Here is a 17,277-nt window from a genome sequence, read left to right as displayed (position 1 = left end):
AATTCTGTCGTATCAATAGCGATACCAATCAGGACTTTGGAAAAACACGGTGTTTTTTGTGCAACAGCATTTTCGCGGCTTAAAAAACCCTGTAGTTAATGAAAGGCCAAGAAAAGTTTGGTTTACAGCAAAAAAGGCATAAAAACTATGAGATCCACTAAAAGTCATGCACAGCGCCTAGATTTCATTGGTGAATCGCGGTTTAGCCAGGTTTGCCATTCAGCAGAGTCCTGTAGCGTAAACACAAGCCGGAGCCTCGTGTCGCGATACCGACGGCCCGTCATAATTGACGACAGGCGGCTTAAGCGCGAGGTGATTTAGCGATTTGCACTTCAGTCCCCCGTATAGCGTGCCCACCAGACCTTAGCGCTGTGGTCAGTTGTTTGCTTTTTGCTGATGAGACCACGCGTTCTTTTCGTGATAGTGTGTGCCTGTGCTGGTGATCACAAATTATTATCATAGGTTTTACACCATGTATTTTAAAATTAGAAATACGGCAGTTCATTCAGGATCAGAAAGATTTGACTTTGAAATTGTAAACCTCGACCTTACTTGTTTATAAGCTCGCCTCATTGGCAGTGTTTTGAATCTTGTCAATGTCAATTAATTTCCCTATCTTGGAACCAAGTTGCTTAGGGTGCTCATTCACCATAAAACTAAAATAAATCTACATGCAAAATCATTACATTTCTGTTGATACATACAATTTTTGGCCCCATTTCCACATAAATTTCGACAGCTAGTCAATCATTTCCAATAAGTCACATTTTAACTCTCTCACCACTCCGCATATAAACAGCGGTCATTTTGTAACGTTAAATTTATCGAAAATTTTAAGCATCCCTTTTTTTTAAGCACCCCCCAACAAAGTCGGTATGAACCCCGTTAATCATATGTCCAACCGTTTTATACCAGTCTTCGTTAGTTGGGCAGGTTTTGCGATTTTGTAAGCCGTTGTATATAACACCGTACGATTCGTCAAGGGGACGCTACACGCCTAGTAGGCGTTCGTTGTTCAACAACAAAGCGCGTTTTGTCCGGTGTTTCTTTATTATCACGTCTTAGGTTACTGGGCTAGATAATTTTATTACCTTTCGCGTTTCACTGTAAGCATCTGTGTTGGGAGTCAACGTTTTTGTCGCTGTTTTATCGAAAGCGCCGCTACCCAGGCGACCCCGTTTCACCCACGCTTACTTCATTTCCTTTGTTAATGCTTGCTAATTAACATGCGGTGTCCACTTTGCTGCGGCCATCGAAAGTTAAAACATCGGAAAACGGTTTTAAATTATTCTTGTTCAAACTTAGTGTTTTGGAGTTCCAAAGTTGTACGAATGTTTACGTCTTTATTTCGCTGACAAGGCTAAAACTGGAGTTTTGAACACAATTTGTTAGCCTGCCCCTATTTGTTAATTATTTGTATGGGAAATGGGTTTGGACTTTGGAGCATAATGGTTGGAGGTTGTAGTAAGACGTAATAAGAATATCAAAGACCCATACATAAGTAGGTAGAATTTTGAACGTTTCAAATAACTCTTAACTCTCGAATAACTCAACATGATGTTGCATTGAATAAAGAGTTGTGCGAACATTCAAAGTGCTACCTACTTCTGAATGGGAAATGGGTTGTTTACACGAAATTTGCATACCTTGCTATCTTAAAAGGTGCGTTTTTGTGCGTAGAGCCAGGCTCGGTGCGGATGGCGTAGCGTGATCTGACGTCACTTTAGCTGTGTGAGCTGGCCAACCGTTAAAAAAACAAGGCCTTGCTGCAATGTGCTCTGCGCAGAAAACAGTCACCTAGCCTATATAGCAGTGGTTTTCAACCTGTGGTACGTGAAGTAATTTTGGGTGGGTACACAGTATGTTTAAAATTACAGTTTTACGAAAAAGTTTATTATTTTTTCTATTGTAATAAACTATACATAGTTAAATATTTTATGCTTCATCAAGGATAAGAATTATTATCTTTCCGGAACATCTATGCAAATTTATTTTATGACATCATAGAAAAACAACAAAGAATCACAAAACTTGACTATCGGTATCTTGCAAGTTAAAAAAGGGAAACTTTTTCAAGATTAGTGGGCCGCATTTGTTTTGAAATTTCCGGCCTAACTAATTAGCTAATCCGCCCCTGTTAATAATCCTATATACATTTTGAGTAAAGTTGTGTTTTTCGATAATTTGTTGGTACGCAACAAGATCATAGAACCTCGAGGTGGTACGCGGTGAAAAAAAAGGTTGAGAACCACTGCTATATAGCCTAATTTGGGTCAAGCTACCGGGAAATGCGCGGCCAACCACCTTCTGACGCTGTACTTATGTTGCATCGACAGCTCACTATATTAATTGGTTAGCGTAATTACATGGTTAACTCACAATAGGACGAGTTATTTTTACCTAAAAAACGCAATGAATTCAAGCCTTTAAGAAGAAAGAAGACTTTTTGCTGATTAAACCTACAATTCCACTGACAAGATGACTGCCTTTGTCATGCCAGAAAACCACGGCGCCTTCCCGCCCTTCTCCTGGCTCATCATGGACGATTCGGCGCCGGATAACGGTCGGTGCTTTCCCTTTGACCACGCGGCCGCCACCACTGTGTTGTCGCATCTGACCGGAATGACCAAAAGCAACGGCTACGCGACAATTCCACCGTTGAAAAACGGAGTCGGCGACCTGTTTAAGCCCGGATTTGAAGAGAGGCTTCAGCGGGTGAAAGACGCCCAGAAGAAAAACGACGACAAATTTTCGCCGGTTTTTGGGCACCAAAAGCCCGCCGCCGCTGGCGTGAAACGCGCTGAAGCCGCAAGCCGAGCCCCAGACGCCACCAGCGACCCTTGCTCTGGCCTGACCGGCTACATTAAGCGCTGTAACAAGCAGCGCAAGCAGTACGACTGTCTACGCTGCGGCGCGCCGCTCACAGTGGCCGATAAAGTTCGCGACGGCCTCATGCGAAGTCGCTCTTGGCCGCAAGTGAGCGCCAAAAAGGCAGCAGCCGCCGCGGCCGAAACGCGCCCAGTCTTCAAGTGCCAGAAATGCGGCAAGCGCTATAGCGACTTGACCCTGGCTAAGCGCCTTCGTAAGCGCTCTTACTACGCGCGACGCGTCAACGGCGTCAGACGAAGCATCACCTGGCCTTTGCCCATGGAGTCCATTGCGGAGGAACATGAACCAGCTCTTTTGGTGTTCGAGGACGCGGCTGGGCAGGAGGGCGACGACTCTCAGTGGGTTGTTAGGGCTGTTTAACGCTTTTTTCTGGCTAGGAAGATTGTGTGATTTAAGGGTCTGTACTCTTGTAGAGAGTTTTGTAGGTTCCTGGAACAAATTCCCCCCTTTTTGGCTGTTTTGGTCTGTTTTAAGCCGTTAGGATTGCTAGTGCGATTTATAGGGGTTATTTTTGATTTGTTGTCAGCTCAATTTTGTTCCTCTTAGCAGGTTCAAACTGGTTTAAAAGTTTTCCAAATGTACCCTTTTAAATAAAAATATCGGCGCATTTACCGTTAATGTTTAACTTCGTGCTTTACGCCAACACTTGCGGCCGTTTTTAGAAGCGGAGCGTCCGCCTGTCACCTTTAAAGGTCAATATACACAACGCAATACTTTAAATCCTGCAAACCCGCAAACTGCCTCGTTGGCAAGTTTGCAAATTGACCCAAGCCTTTTTGTACACCAGGGGTTCATAAACTGGGGTCCATGGACCCCTTGGGTGTCCGACAACTAGTTTTAGTGGGTACATGAAGGTTTAATTTAAATATTAGTGGACATTTAAGAAATAATCAAGTTTTCAAAGAAAACAGTTTTATTCAAAATAAACTGTTAATGCATTGACTGTATTGGACTCCATTTCACTTTCACATTTTTTGCATCAAAATCAACATTTATGAAGTCTATTTGTATCGTGACGTCAATTTATATAAAATTTCTTGCCTACCGTACCGTGGTGCACGCGAAGCAAAAAAAAAATTAGGGCTCCGGGGTAAAAAAACGTTTAAGAACCCCTGGTGTACACGTTTAGCCAGACAAATCAGGCTTGCAAAGCGACTGTAGGCCTCTAGCGACCGTACCGGAGGTCCAGGCAACCACCTTTCCACTTTGGACCTGGTAGCAGCAGCAATAACACTTGGCTCTCTCAAAGCGCCCCGGGCACAGTTCGCTCTTGTTTGTGTTCAGCAATCGCGCCCGAAAAGTCGCCCTTTAGACCCGATCTATCGCCGCGTGCCGCTGACTAGACTTTGCCGCAGATTGTGATCAACCGGCTACACTTGCTTGCATTGGCTGGGTTGGCTTTAACTCGCCCTTTTACGGCCGGTTGTGTACGCTTATTACTTGATATGGATATATATATATATATTTTTTTTTTCGTGCCTTGAATAAATGTTGGATAATCGTGGTAGTTAACCCTAAATAGGAAAAACACTTTGCTGAAACCTCTTGTCCTTTGAATAAATGCGTCTTGCCTGCAATCTAAAGCCCACAAGATCTCCAAAGGAGATCCAATACGTCTAACCGCCTGTTTTTCGTTTAGAAGCCAGACGAGCGCTCCTCAGCAGGAGAACGGCGTCTCGAGCGCCCCTAGTGGCGCTGCTACGTCTTCAGGCAGCAAGAACCAGATGCGCAAGCAGTCAAGCAAAAAGAACTCCGGCAGGTGTTTGGCCGCCACAGTACCGGAGCTGGTAAAGATCTTGGGCGGCAAACGCTCGATCGAGAAGGTGAGATTTGTTATTTTTTTTACCCGTTGGAGATTTGCAGTGACCTGTTCTGTAAACCGTTGCTCCTTGCCGAAAAATAGCGCATGTTTTTTAGTTTATTTGACTTAAAATTTTGAAGGTGGATAGGAAACTGTTTGTTTACTGCTTTAAAGAACAACATTCTATTATCTCCTTTAAAAGTCTTTGGTTTTCAGGTAAGATCTTACTTGTGGACGATTTAAAAGCCACTATATAGATAACACCCTTTTTCCTATTTTTGGGTAAAAATAAGGTGCTATCAGTTGAATAAAAATGATAATGTAGGTGGGGTTCCAAAAAAATCTCTTCCGGCACTTTTTTATTTTATCCAACTTTTACAAGAACTATGCCTTTATCAGGGAATGCAACAACACCTAGTAAAACGACTTAAAAAAATGCGATTGCAAACGAACAATTTTTTTGCGTGGTGTTGAGCGTGGTGTTGTTGCATTCCCTGATAAAGGCATCCTTTAAAGGTAGCCCAAAACGTTAAAATAAGCAAGTACCGAAAGAGCTTTTTTTATGTACTTTACCTCGTACCAACAGCACATATGTAAAGGTGCTTGTATGTACCAAGGCTTGTTAACTAGTTTTCGTCCGTAGACAGCCATGACTATTTAGATAACACCCTGTACGCCTAGCAGACATAGTAAAATGCATAATCCTAGATATACGTTTTATCTGTGGACTATTTTGGTACTTCACTATGAACCATTGGCCCCCGGTTTTATGAACCATTGGCCCCCGGGAGTTTTTTCATGTTACAATTCAGTAACTTATAAACTGTGGATAAATATATACAGCTAACATGACACTAGCCAGTATTAGTCCTGTAGTTTTTATTCGGTTTGTTTGTGGGGAAATGACTTAACCACTGAAATTGTTAGCCACTCAAATTTGCTATTAGGTGTTTCTAACCTACATCGGAAATCGCCGAAAGACAATTTCTTGAAACCGTTTTATATCGAATTCGCGAAATTAGATATACTCGCATTAAGTGCATCCTGTGTATGCATGCAGAAAACTGTAATTCCGCTATGCTAGGTTCTACTGTTCGAAGTATGTTGTTATTTGCAAAATATTATAACTGGGTTAAAAATTAACACAAATTTAAATAACGCTTGCAATAGATTTGCACCACCTTTTTTAAACTTCCAACTGAAGTTTGTAAAAACACAAGGGTAAAGAAAAACAAGTTTTAGATTTAGTTTATAAAAATGATACCTTAATTCAAATAAATATTACCTTTTATTTAATGAGAATAACTGGAATATTTTTTCAAGGTTCTCGACCAACGGGCCTGTATAGTTGCCTTATTTATTCATACACTGCTGGGGTTGCACTTTGTCTAAACGAGACGCTCATTACAAAATCTTGCCCGAATTTTGGCACGCAATGCATTTAGTGATACAAGTAGAAAACAGGCTCTACTAATCAAGATAGCATTATTGCCTTTATGAGTTTATTGTTCAACTTTGAGCGTATTTTCCGCATGGTTTTGGATAGTTTTCGTTTGTTAAACAACCCTGCTTTAACTCATTAGGTTTATTTAAAGTGTGGTAAATTCACGGAAGTGGCCTGCTAGGATACGGTTCACGGTGTAATCCACCATTACTAAGAAAGCTTGTTTGAGCATCGTAAAACGGTTATATTTAAGCTTATTAGAGCAAGGCTTTTCATTCATTTTGAGCTATATCCAACCATCAGTTGTTTTGTTTGCGCATATGTAGGGTTTCGTTCAATCTTGGTTTATTGGGCTGTAAAACGTCGTCCCTTTTAACACAACCGACGACAAGCTGTTATTATCTCTGGCAGGCTACAAAGCCGAGCTGCGGATTTAATTGCTGACAGTCGGTTTTCATGGGCACCATCAATAATTTACGACTTGAAATGTTGTATTCCGGCCAAAGCGAAAAACGAACCCTCGGAAAGCCGTGTAAATCGAATTTTATCGCTTTGGTGAATCAAAATGGAAAAATTGTCCGCTCGGCTGTATATTGTCGAACGACAGTTTTTATTTCAGTAGATCTTAGGATAAATCAAAATGTATGTGACTGGCCGAGCTTTTGATTGTTAATACATCCAATAGTAACATAACTTATTTTGATTTATTGATATATTTCTCATGTACCATTTACAGCGGGGAGCCAATTGAAGACTATTAATCTAACCAATGACTAAATGTAAGGTATCGACGTACCAATATTATTTCAATGGCTATATTAATTCAATAGCTGTGTTTTTTTTTCGTAAAAAAATGTCAGCAGATGGTGATTATTGATTTTCAAGTAATCCATCAATCGACGTAGGTGCTGAATGGTTGCAGAATAAAGGCCCCCATTGTATTAAGTTATTAAATGTCAATTTAATGTACCGCCAAAAACGATCTAATTCTATGGCATTTTTAGTATTATTAATTTTTACATAGAGTAGAGATAAATGATGATCAGTTTTGACTAACATTTAAATCGACTATCCACAACATTGTATCCTTTTTGTTACGTATATATTTAGTGTCAGATCAATAAGACTAGGTGACAACTAACTAATCCTACCATACGATCGGGTCTTACTAATAGCCAACAATAATCCTGATCGCTAAGTTTAACCTGTATCGACTGCGAAACCTTTGTTTAAAGTTTATACGCGAATTTGTTAGTGTTTGGGCTTTCGATATGAAATGAATGACTTGTGCAAAACATAATTCGCAGCTGAGTTGCTAGTAGTTTTACGAATTGCGTGCAGAAGCAGGAAACGAAACATGGATGTCCCATGGTATGGAATAGGCGCCGATATTCGATGCAAAGCTGTGATAGCGGTGCCGATCAAATGCCAATTTAATTTCTGTATTTTGACCTTGTTAAGTGATCCAACGCAGGGAGGTCTCACTTCAAACGATTTTTTTTTAGAAAATACGACATTAAAACATTAAAAAACTAGAGATCGACAGATATCACTTTTATCGGCCGATTTTCTTACGTTTTCGCCAACCCAATTTATTAAACTCTTATTTAGTTTTACGTTTATTTTTTTTACGTTTTTGCCAACCTGATTTTTTCAAAAAAAAGTTGAATTAATTTAAAATAAAATCCAAATAATATTTTAGTTTATCTTCCTATATTAATTAAACTTATTTTGCATGTTGCTTGTTTTTTGAGGAAAAACTATATCATATGTTCGTAGTAAAATATCGGCCAAAATTTAACAAAACCGATATAACCGTTATCGGTAAACCGATATATCGGTCTATCTCTAATCTAAACTAAACTTCAAGTATCCTTCCTATTTTTCAATGTTAAATATGAGAAAAGGGCTCGCCGAATAGACAAAGCTTGACAGCCATTATCATTATACACTTACGAGACGGATGCCTGTAGTTCATGAAAAATCACACTCAATGCTTTACACAGGTGCTGATCGCCAACAACGGCATCGCGGCAGTGAAATGCATGCGCTCAGTGCGGCGCTGGGCCTACGAGATGTTCAGAAACGAGAAGGCCATCCACTTCGTGGCAATGGTAACACCCGAAGACCTTAACGCCAACGCCGAGTACATTAAGATGGCGGACAGCTACGTACATGTACCGGGCGGCGCCAACAACAACAACTATGCAAATGTCGAGCTCATAGTCGACCTGGCCAAACGCACCAACGTTCAGGTCGGTTTGAATTCTGTATTATTTGTTCACTTCAGTTTGTGGCAAGCACAACAACAGTGTTGGTCTTAAAAAGTCTTTGGATTGATTTGCGTATTGAAGCGTCTTAAAAACCCTGATTTTTTAGGTTTTTGTTATATGATTAGCTTCAGCTATGTGTGTAAAAAGTGCCGTTAAAAAAACACAAATAACTTCTTTCTTTTCGAATTATTTCTTAAAAAAAAAAAACCTAAAAAAATTCTGCGAAAAGTCTTTGAATGTCTTGCAAGGTAAATCGAATTTTTTCTGTTGACTCTAGACCTGTTGTATAAAAAATGAGACAACCGCTTTTAAGTTGGCGAGTAAACAATTTTTACCGTTACTACTCCGTTGGAGATTTTATATTCTTTAGATTGACTACTTTATAGCCACGTTTTGCCTTAGATTAAAGCATTTTAGCCAGTTTCCATGGCCATTTTTGTGGACATGCAGCAATTAGGCGATCGACACATTAGCGTGGTTTTGGCGAGAATTCCTACAGCCGCTAAATTAAAAAATAACGCTACATGCATTTTGCTGCCAGACAAGCGGATCGTTTATTTCACTAGGTTTTGATTTCAAGTTCCCTTTAAACGCAATATTCTGCAAGTCGCCTGTGTGAAATATAACTGTTTCCCTGCCTTTTGGATACCCTTATAGTTTAAAGCTAACTGGAAAGTAATAAACCGTAAACAGTTGATCGTCCAAATCATGTCAAATCTTTGGAGCATAAAGCTTGGAGATTGTAGTAAGAATAGCAAAGCGCATACACAAGTAGGTATCATTTTGAACGTTTCGAATAACTGTTCATTTTTAACATCGTTATTCGAAAGGTTCAAAATGATACCAACTTGTGTATGCGCTTTGATATTATCACTGCGTCATGTTAAAATCAATTTAAATGGTATAGATCTAACAGTGCTCAGCGTACAAAGCGCACTTGTGGTGGAGTGAAGTGCGTGTGAGAAACACGCCACGAACCCGTGATAATTAACCACGCCACAATAAGCCTTTCGCAAAGGAAGCCAGTAAGTTGCGTGCTGTCTGAAATTGCCAACCACGCGCCAGCCAATCGTACATACACATTAAACTTGTTTCACCGAAAAACAACATTTGTAACGCACGCAAAACAGCCGGCGATCACGTGTTGACCGACAGTAACCCCGCTCGAGACTGCGTGATCGACAGTAACCCGCCAATGACGCCAGGCACTGTTCTTTGAGAACAACCCCAGGGTCTCGAGTATGACGCGCGTCATGGCCTGACTGGGCGTCTGTTGTTTCTTATTGTTGCAAAATAATAGGGCAGCCTCAAGCCGTGATGTGTCTGGTGGTGCGCCCGAATGCCTTTACCAACAAAATGTATTTGCAAAAAATAGTGCAGCGTTTCAAAACTTTAACTCGTTTTTGTTAAGATTAATATATTATTGACTAATCAATCTCCTGTCAACACATGTTTTAATTGTAAATCTTAATAATTTATTTACAAAGTCATAAAATTACTAGCGGTTCACTTTTGTTACACCCAAGCAACACAAGCTTTTAACTGTTGCTTTTGTGGGCTAGGGCCTTCTAACCAATCTACGAAAGTCAAAATAGCTGTATTTAAAACCAGACATTAAAGCAGTGGTTTTCAATTTGTTTTAGCTTGCGTTTTTTTTTTTTGAATAAGAAAAACAAACGTGACGCATTGTGTGCTTGGCTGCATTTTTGTTGTGATTTGAATATTTTAAAAAACTCACAGAAAGTTTCGCGTCAATTTTTAAGTCTTTTAAGAACTAATGCTCTCTCGTTTTAGCTCTACTAAAAAGTAGCGTACCTGGTATATCTTAACATTACGGCAGCGCTTTAAACAGCGTCTCATATATACGGCAGTTCTTTGCATATGATTAAGTACAGGAGTCAACCAACGTTTTATGAATGACGGGAGAACCACAAGAGCTGTAAGAACCCGAGATAAATTTCATCGCTCGATAAATTTGAAAGACTGACAACCGCGGGCTAATTTTGAACTTTGTATTGCCTAATTATATTATTGAAATAAGAAAACAAAAAAATAATTTACTAATAGTGAGATTTATTAAATTGTTATTTAGTTTATATCATAAAAATATTGCTCCATATTTGCACCCTCTGTATTTGGCCGGCTAGTCGTAGGTTGTTGATGGCATTGTACAACATAACGCTTAGGCAGATACAGCGCCAACACTTTTTTGCTTTCTTATATAGGGTGTGTGGGCGGGCTGGGGACACGCCAGCGAAAACCCGAAGCTGCCGGAAAAACTGAGTAAGCTCGACATCGCCTTCCTAGGGCCTTCAGCCTCTGCAATGTGGGCTCTTGGTGAGTATTCCACTTCTACATTCTTATTCGGTGCTTTTAAACTAACTTGGTCTATGTAGGACAGTTTGTCAAGACATGCCGTTGTTACTTTTTCAACTAGCGATTTTGATTTGTATTATTATTTTACCAACATTGAGAGGTAAAGCGGCGCAGTAAAACACTTGGCTATATTAGGATGCACGACTAAATAACCGTTCATTTTTTTAAATAATTTTTTTTATGACTTTTTTAAAAAACATCATACTTTTAAAAATATATTTCTGTTTGATTCAATGCAAAGTACTTCAAACAATCTATTTTAAAAGCACAGATAACTTTCAAAATGTAATAAGAATTTGTCATGATTTCGTATTGCTCAACCCGCACAAAGTCATACTTGAAAATTGGAAAAATTATGATATTCTGTTCAATGATTTTTTAATGTGTTTCGAGGGTCCGAAACGGTCTCTAGATGAAATAGTTTAGTTCCTCTAAATTTATTTTGGAATCCCACAACAAACGACAACAACCTTGAAAAAACCTGTCAATATTATAAAGAAATGTTAAATAGACGTAAAAAACAGCAGCAAACAATGTTCAAACCTGCTTATTCTCACAACCCCTTTGGAGAATTCTTGCCCCGATTTGACCCCTCCATTTAACCTTGACCCCTAGGTGACAAGATCGCCTCGTCGATCGTGGCCCAGACGGCCGGGGTTCCAACCCTTCCCTGGAGCGGTTCCGGCCTTTCTATGGCTGAGGACCTTAGGAACGGCTTGGACAACCAGTACGTCAGTATTGAAAGCAACGGCGCCAAGCGAAGCAATGGCGAACCGGGGTTCTGCATCCACAGTGTTCCTGATGAGCTTTATAGCAAGGGATGTGTGGACAACGTGGAAGACGCCTTGAAGGTAGATATACTGACCATGTTTTTCGACAAAATAATGTCTGACAGTCTGGCAATATTTTGTTTGTCTTTTTGACAAAATAATTTAATTGATGATGCTTTTTTTACAAAATAATATATAATTGATTGATGATGTTTTTTTCGACAAAATAATGTCTAATAGCCTGATGATGTTTATTTATTTATTTTTTTCGGCAAAATAATTTAATTGATGATTTTTGTTTTGTTTTTTTTACAAAATAAATTGATTGAGGATGTTTTTTGGGTTTTTTGTTTTCGACAAAATAATATCTTATAGATTGATTAAAAGACGGTAAAAAGACACCCATTTGATTGTAACCAAAATTTGTACAAACATAACTTGTTTTTCTTGGAATTTCCCGGTGTGAATGCAATTAAATCATTTAAGGGGAACAACACGCATTTTGCTTTTCTCGCTGACTTTTCAAATCGACCGTTTCCCATTTTTTCCAACAACAGATGCCCTATTACTTATCTGATCAAACTTACACCCGCTAATCCCCTCGCGTTTCGTAAGCCGAGCAGCAAGCCATAATTTCGCTCTTCGTCGCCGGCACTTGGTTGTTTGTCTGCAATGCGATAACAGCTTCGTTGCAAATACCGTAGCCACTCGCCTTTAGCGTTTTGCTCCATGGCGGCTCAATTACCTGCTTTTTTACCGTAAAGCATTGCGATAAGGCCAGCTTCTAGGAAGTAATGGTCAGCTCTATTTCAAGCTGCCTGCTCCGACTGCTTTTCGAGTGCTTCGGTGCATCTGCGATAATAATGTGTGTGTTTTTCTGTTGACGGACGTCGCTTCTTTGCTTACTTTTGATCCCCTCTTGTTTGGTCAGTTTGACAAACAATTCCCAATTTACCCGAAAATATAATGTTTTTCAAACAGCGGCACCACCAGTTAGTTTAAACTTTAAACAGCGCAAGAAATCTTAAGGAACCTGTTTCTATTATAGAAACCTCGTTGTAGTAACTGTAATACGTCGATGTGCTAAAGTCATTGTTTGCGAATGTCTTGTCTTGTCTTCACCCAAGTTTTTGTGTTTAGTTATATGTAGTAAGGTTAGCAATGCCAATGTAAATGGTTTAAAACATTTACTTTTAATGCTAATGACTTTTCTTGGGAAGTAAAAACATGGACTTGACTTGAGATTTTTGCAAATTACTTGACTGGGACTTCAGTGATGAATTAGCTTATTTACAACACTGCGGTCATAGAAAACATTTGAATATATATCTATATATATCTTTGGATAACTCTAAACTATTTGACAGGCAGTCTTATTATCAGCCGAAGAAATGTCCCACAAGGGCGTTATTGATTAATCGATTAAAATAAAGCTATTTAGCTTTTCTAAACCTTTAGACGTGGGCCGCTTCAAAGTTGACTGACCGTAAACATTAAACAATCCACCATTTGACGATTGAAGTTGGCAAACACAGAGCCATAAATTATGCATTAATATAACCAACCGCCCTTTGTCTTATTCGCTGGCCGATATTAAAAAGCAAAGTCAATAAGATATACTATAGAACAACCTTTTTTAACCTGACTTAAATTTCTCATTTTAAAAGGTAAAACCATGCGATAAAATAATTTTTTTGTTATGATAATGTCTCATACAAAAAGTTCAGCGAAGAGGGTTGGGTCGCCAAAGCTTCACTATAAAGACCCGTTTGCACTACAGCTGAGACGAGCTGGGAAAAGCGTAATTTGCATTTAATTACATTGTGTCGAGCTGCCACGCTTCGCTAAACTCAAGCCCCGCCCAGCCGAAAAAAATTGATCACAGCGTGGTTTTTTGACAATTTTGCTTAACAATTTCTTAGTAAGTTTTCAATTAAAAAAGTAGTTAAATAAGTTTATAGAAGAAGTGAAAACGTGTAAACACCCAAGATTAATATTTGGCGCATCATGAAAAAAAGGTTGAAAAACGCCGGTTTAAAATCTTACCACTACCCCTGTTTTTCCTCGTCAGAGCGCCATGAAAATCGGCTACCCTGTGATGATCAAGGCTTCGGAGGGCGGTGGTGGCAAGGGCATCCGCAAGGTCAATTGTCCTGAGGACTTTCCGGCAGCCTTGCGTCAAGTTCAGTCCGAAGTTCCTGGTTCCCCAGTCTTCATTATGAAGCTTGCAACGCAGTAAGTTTACACTTTTTGTGCCGTTAAAAATTAACGAGAATCACAATAAAGTTTGGTTTAAAATCATCAACGAACGTTTACTAAATTGACAGTGCATCTTCAATGGTCAGTGTATTTTGAAATCTGATTTTCTAAAAAAAATTGTGGCTTTTCCAACGTTTTTTTATATTAATCGGATTTTAAACGAGAGAGTTGTTTTTTAATTTATTACGGAAAATTAAAAAACGTTTTTAAAAAAATACGTTATTAATCCACTTCAAACTAACCAAAACGCAGTTAGCAAACATTGAAAAAAGAAAACATAAAAAATCGAGGGTCTTGCAAATTTTAAGTTTTTATTTTTCGTCGGCGCTTTAAACCTGCTCACAATCAAACTTTCTTCTCAGATCGCGCCATCTCGAAGTGCAAGTGCTCGCCGATCAGTACGGCAACGCCATATCGCTGTTTGGACGCGACTGTTCCATTCAGCGCCGTCACCAGAAGATTATCGAAGAGGCTCCCACCACGGTGGCAAGCCGCGACGTATGGACCAAAATGGAGAAGGTTAGTTTACTGCCAAGATACCGTTGCTGCCAGACTGCCAGTCATTGTATCAATTGTAAGATTCAATGAAAAAAATCGCCAAGAACAATTTTAGAGTTGTTATTGTTTTTTCACGTTTCCTGTTAAATTTTAACAATGTATCCTGTGGCGAATGGGTTTTGTTCTGTGGAGGTAAAATATGCTGTTTTTGTGGTTTGTGGACCTGGTTTATTGGGTGATTAATGCCTACCAGGTTGGTCATTCTTTTTTAGGAATTCTATTTTAGATTTTGGGTAATTCAGCGTGTTTTTTGCCATGTATGTCCAGCTAGTTTGTTAATTTTAGGATATATATATATTTGTGATTTTTAAGCTAACAAGCGATTTGAAAAGTATTTTTCCATTGTAAATAAACTCCGTCTGCACGAAAAACTTTTTCGACTCGATTATTCCACCCACCTTTTAACTATTGTTTTTGGAATCCGAAACTAACGTTGCCGTAAAAAATCCGAAAAAGTCGCCATTCGATCAAAAATCGAGCCCATATGTATCCGCTAAAAGGACAGCTCACAATTGTCGATATAAACCGGCCATTTCAGCCACATTAAAATCCGTATCCCGTTAACCTGCTGTTTTCGCAGGCAGCAGAAGTTTTGTGTAACTTAAAACCGCATCCGTCCCATTATACGCACGCTGTACGAATTACGGCGCCCGGTCGTCCGACCACTGCTGTACAAACAAGACGACCTGAAAAATTCGTTGCTGCCTGAAAAATTGCCATTGGGTACTATTTGGCTGGGAAAGACACTCGGATGTTTTCCTTCGCATGTTTGTACTCGATTTTTACGTACACGTAAACCTTTACTCAGATTTAGCGGAATCGAATGAAAATGTTGTTTAGGGCATGTGCGGGAATATTAAAAGCCGCCTGTATTTTTTTGTCTGTTGCTGAAAGGTAAAGAATCTGAAATTGGTATTTTTCGTGTCCTACTTGTTGAGCACTATTCGTAGATTGATTAGGTCTTATCTGCATTCAAAACGGTTTCATAAACTTCTACGTATAGACAGCGTAAATTTAAGTTCTGCAATCAAACCTTGCAATAGGCTTGTAGGGCTAGTGTATTGCACATTGACATTTGTAGCCTTTGATAAAGAACTTGCGCGTTAAAAAGCAATAAAACAACGGTTCGTAAAAATCACGAGGTTGTGCTCGTATATCTCACGGTTACTGATTACCAAACGTCATTTGTGGCCAAAACATAAAAAATGCGGTATTTCTGACCTTAATATTTCCCATTTTCTGGCGTCTCGCCGGCTTGACCGCATTTCGTGTGCTCACCGAACTTTGACCGCGCCGCCTTCGGGTCAAACGTCAAGCACCTGCAAAAAGGGTTCATATTTTTCATCATCAGGACGCGGTTGCTCTGGCCAAGATGGTTGGCTACGTGAGTGCGGGAACCGTGGAGTATTTGTACAGCGAAGACGGAACTTACGCCTTTCTGGAACTGAACCCGCGATTACAGGTTTGTGATGCTGCGACTGGCAAGTTTTTTCCCTACCTGTGTTTTATTTGTCAACTCTTGTTTTGAATTGTCGCTAAATTTAAATTGCGACGTAATTAATTTTTCTGTGCGTAAATTGTGGGCAGCAAAGTAATAACGGTTTTTTGGGGAGTAAAGAATCAACGTATGTGTTTTTTTTATATAAGTACAACATTGTCTGGAGTAGAATTTTATACAACTTAGGCCTTAGGCGTTAAAGCTCAATGCTTTTAATGTGTTTTTATTTGGTTATGCGCCAAGCTTTTCGATCACTGATAATTAATTTACCTTTAAAAGTTTACAGGAATTCGTTTTTTTTAACTAGTATTTTATAACATTTACTTACGTATTAAAAACTGGAATTTAAGTCGCTATGGTACAAAAAAAAGGACAATATAAACAACCCTCAAAACACAATTTACGACGTCATAACCCAGCCAGGGCATTTTTAAATTTGCCACGCTCATAATATCTACTTCTACGCATATTTTGACCCGTCCTTTCCATTTAGGTCGAGCACCCTTGCACCGAAATGATCGCCGACGTAAACTTGCCCGCCGCACAACTGCAAGTTGCCATGGGGATTCCCCTGCATCGAATCCGCGACATCCGCATCCTATACCAGGAAGACCCCGCCTCCGACACGCCCATCGACTTTATAACGTGAGTGACCGAGCCGAAAACTGGCTCTCTCTCTCTGTCTTTCCCTCTCATTTTTTTTCTCCTACTCTTTTTCTTCCTCTCTCACTCTTTTTCTCTTTTAAATTTTTTCTCGTTCTCTCTCTCTATCTCTCCTTTTCGTTTTTTTCTTTTTTTAATTGATAGAACGAGAGACTGATCTTTTGCGAGGCGTTGATCTAGTCATATACCGGATAACTGTCTCGACGGGCGCCGTATTAATGTTATTATTAATAATAATGGCCTGATAAAACTATTTTTCAGGATCATTCCGTTTTGACTCATTGTTTTTATAAAGGCCGCCTATTAAAACAACAACTTCCGCATTTGTTTGTGTCCACGACCACAATAGTGTTAAAATAACAGATGCCGAATTTTTTTCCCTGTAATTCAATGCTTTCAATCGTTGCCGACCTGATTTTTTGGGGGTTTTCAAACTTGTTATTATTGTTTTCTTAAAAGCCACGAAACAAAAGTTGTATTACTTTAAATCTAGTAATACCGAAACGCTTATATTGCGAGTATCACAAAAGTCGCGCTTTTCTAGTTTAATAGGCCCATGTTAAGCCTTATCGCTTTTATTACTTAAAATTTATTCACACATTTTTTGCAGACCACGTAACGACCCAGAGCCACACGGTCACGTGATAGCTGCCAGAATCACCAGTGAAAATCCCGACGAAGGTTTCAAGCCGAGCGCCGGTAAGAGATTAGTGCTTGCTTTGTTGAATGCACAATTGCCGTGTTAT

The 17,277-nt window shown here is 39.4% G+C and overlaps 1 protein-coding gene across 3 annotated transcripts in view; it reads left to right on the top strand.

Moving 5' to 3' along the window:
* Positions 1 to 1,992: 1,992 nt before the first annotated feature.
* Positions 1,993 to 17,277, top strand: part of LOC146140983 (acetyl-CoA carboxylase-like) — a 50,847-nt gene continuing 35,562 nt past the window's right edge. For 2 of the 3 annotated variants that reach the window (XM_083391106.1, XM_083391103.1), the window contains exons 1-10: positions 1,994 to 3,227; positions 4,529 to 4,712; positions 8,141 to 8,389; positions 10,633 to 10,744; positions 11,399 to 11,634; positions 13,625 to 13,788; positions 14,175 to 14,331; positions 15,722 to 15,832; positions 16,362 to 16,513; positions 17,142 to 17,230. In XM_083391106.1, the coding sequence (XP_083247232.1) occupies positions 2,479 to 3,227; positions 4,529 to 4,712; positions 8,141 to 8,389; positions 10,633 to 10,744; positions 11,399 to 11,634; positions 13,625 to 13,788; positions 14,175 to 14,331; positions 15,722 to 15,832; positions 16,362 to 16,513; positions 17,142 to 17,230 (2,203 nt within the window). In that variant the 5' untranslated portion in view covers positions 1,994 to 2,478. Of the gene's footprint in view, positions 3,228 to 4,528; positions 4,713 to 8,140; positions 8,390 to 10,632; positions 10,745 to 11,398; positions 11,635 to 13,624; positions 13,789 to 14,174; positions 14,332 to 15,721; positions 15,833 to 16,361; positions 16,514 to 17,141; positions 17,231 to 17,277 lie in introns of all 3 variants that reach the window. The other variant, XM_083391104.1, reaches the window with a different exon arrangement.

This window comes from Ascidiella aspersa, chromosome 6 (assembly GCF_963924565.1).
Source record: "Ascidiella aspersa chromosome 6, kaAscAspe10.2, whole genome shotgun sequence".
In the NCBI taxonomy this organism is placed as follows: domain Eukaryota; kingdom Metazoa; phylum Chordata; class Ascidiacea; order Phlebobranchia; family Ascidiidae; genus Ascidiella; species Ascidiella aspersa.
The sequence above is the reverse complement of the archived record's forward strand: the minus strand, read 5'-3'. Positions and strand labels throughout refer to the sequence as shown.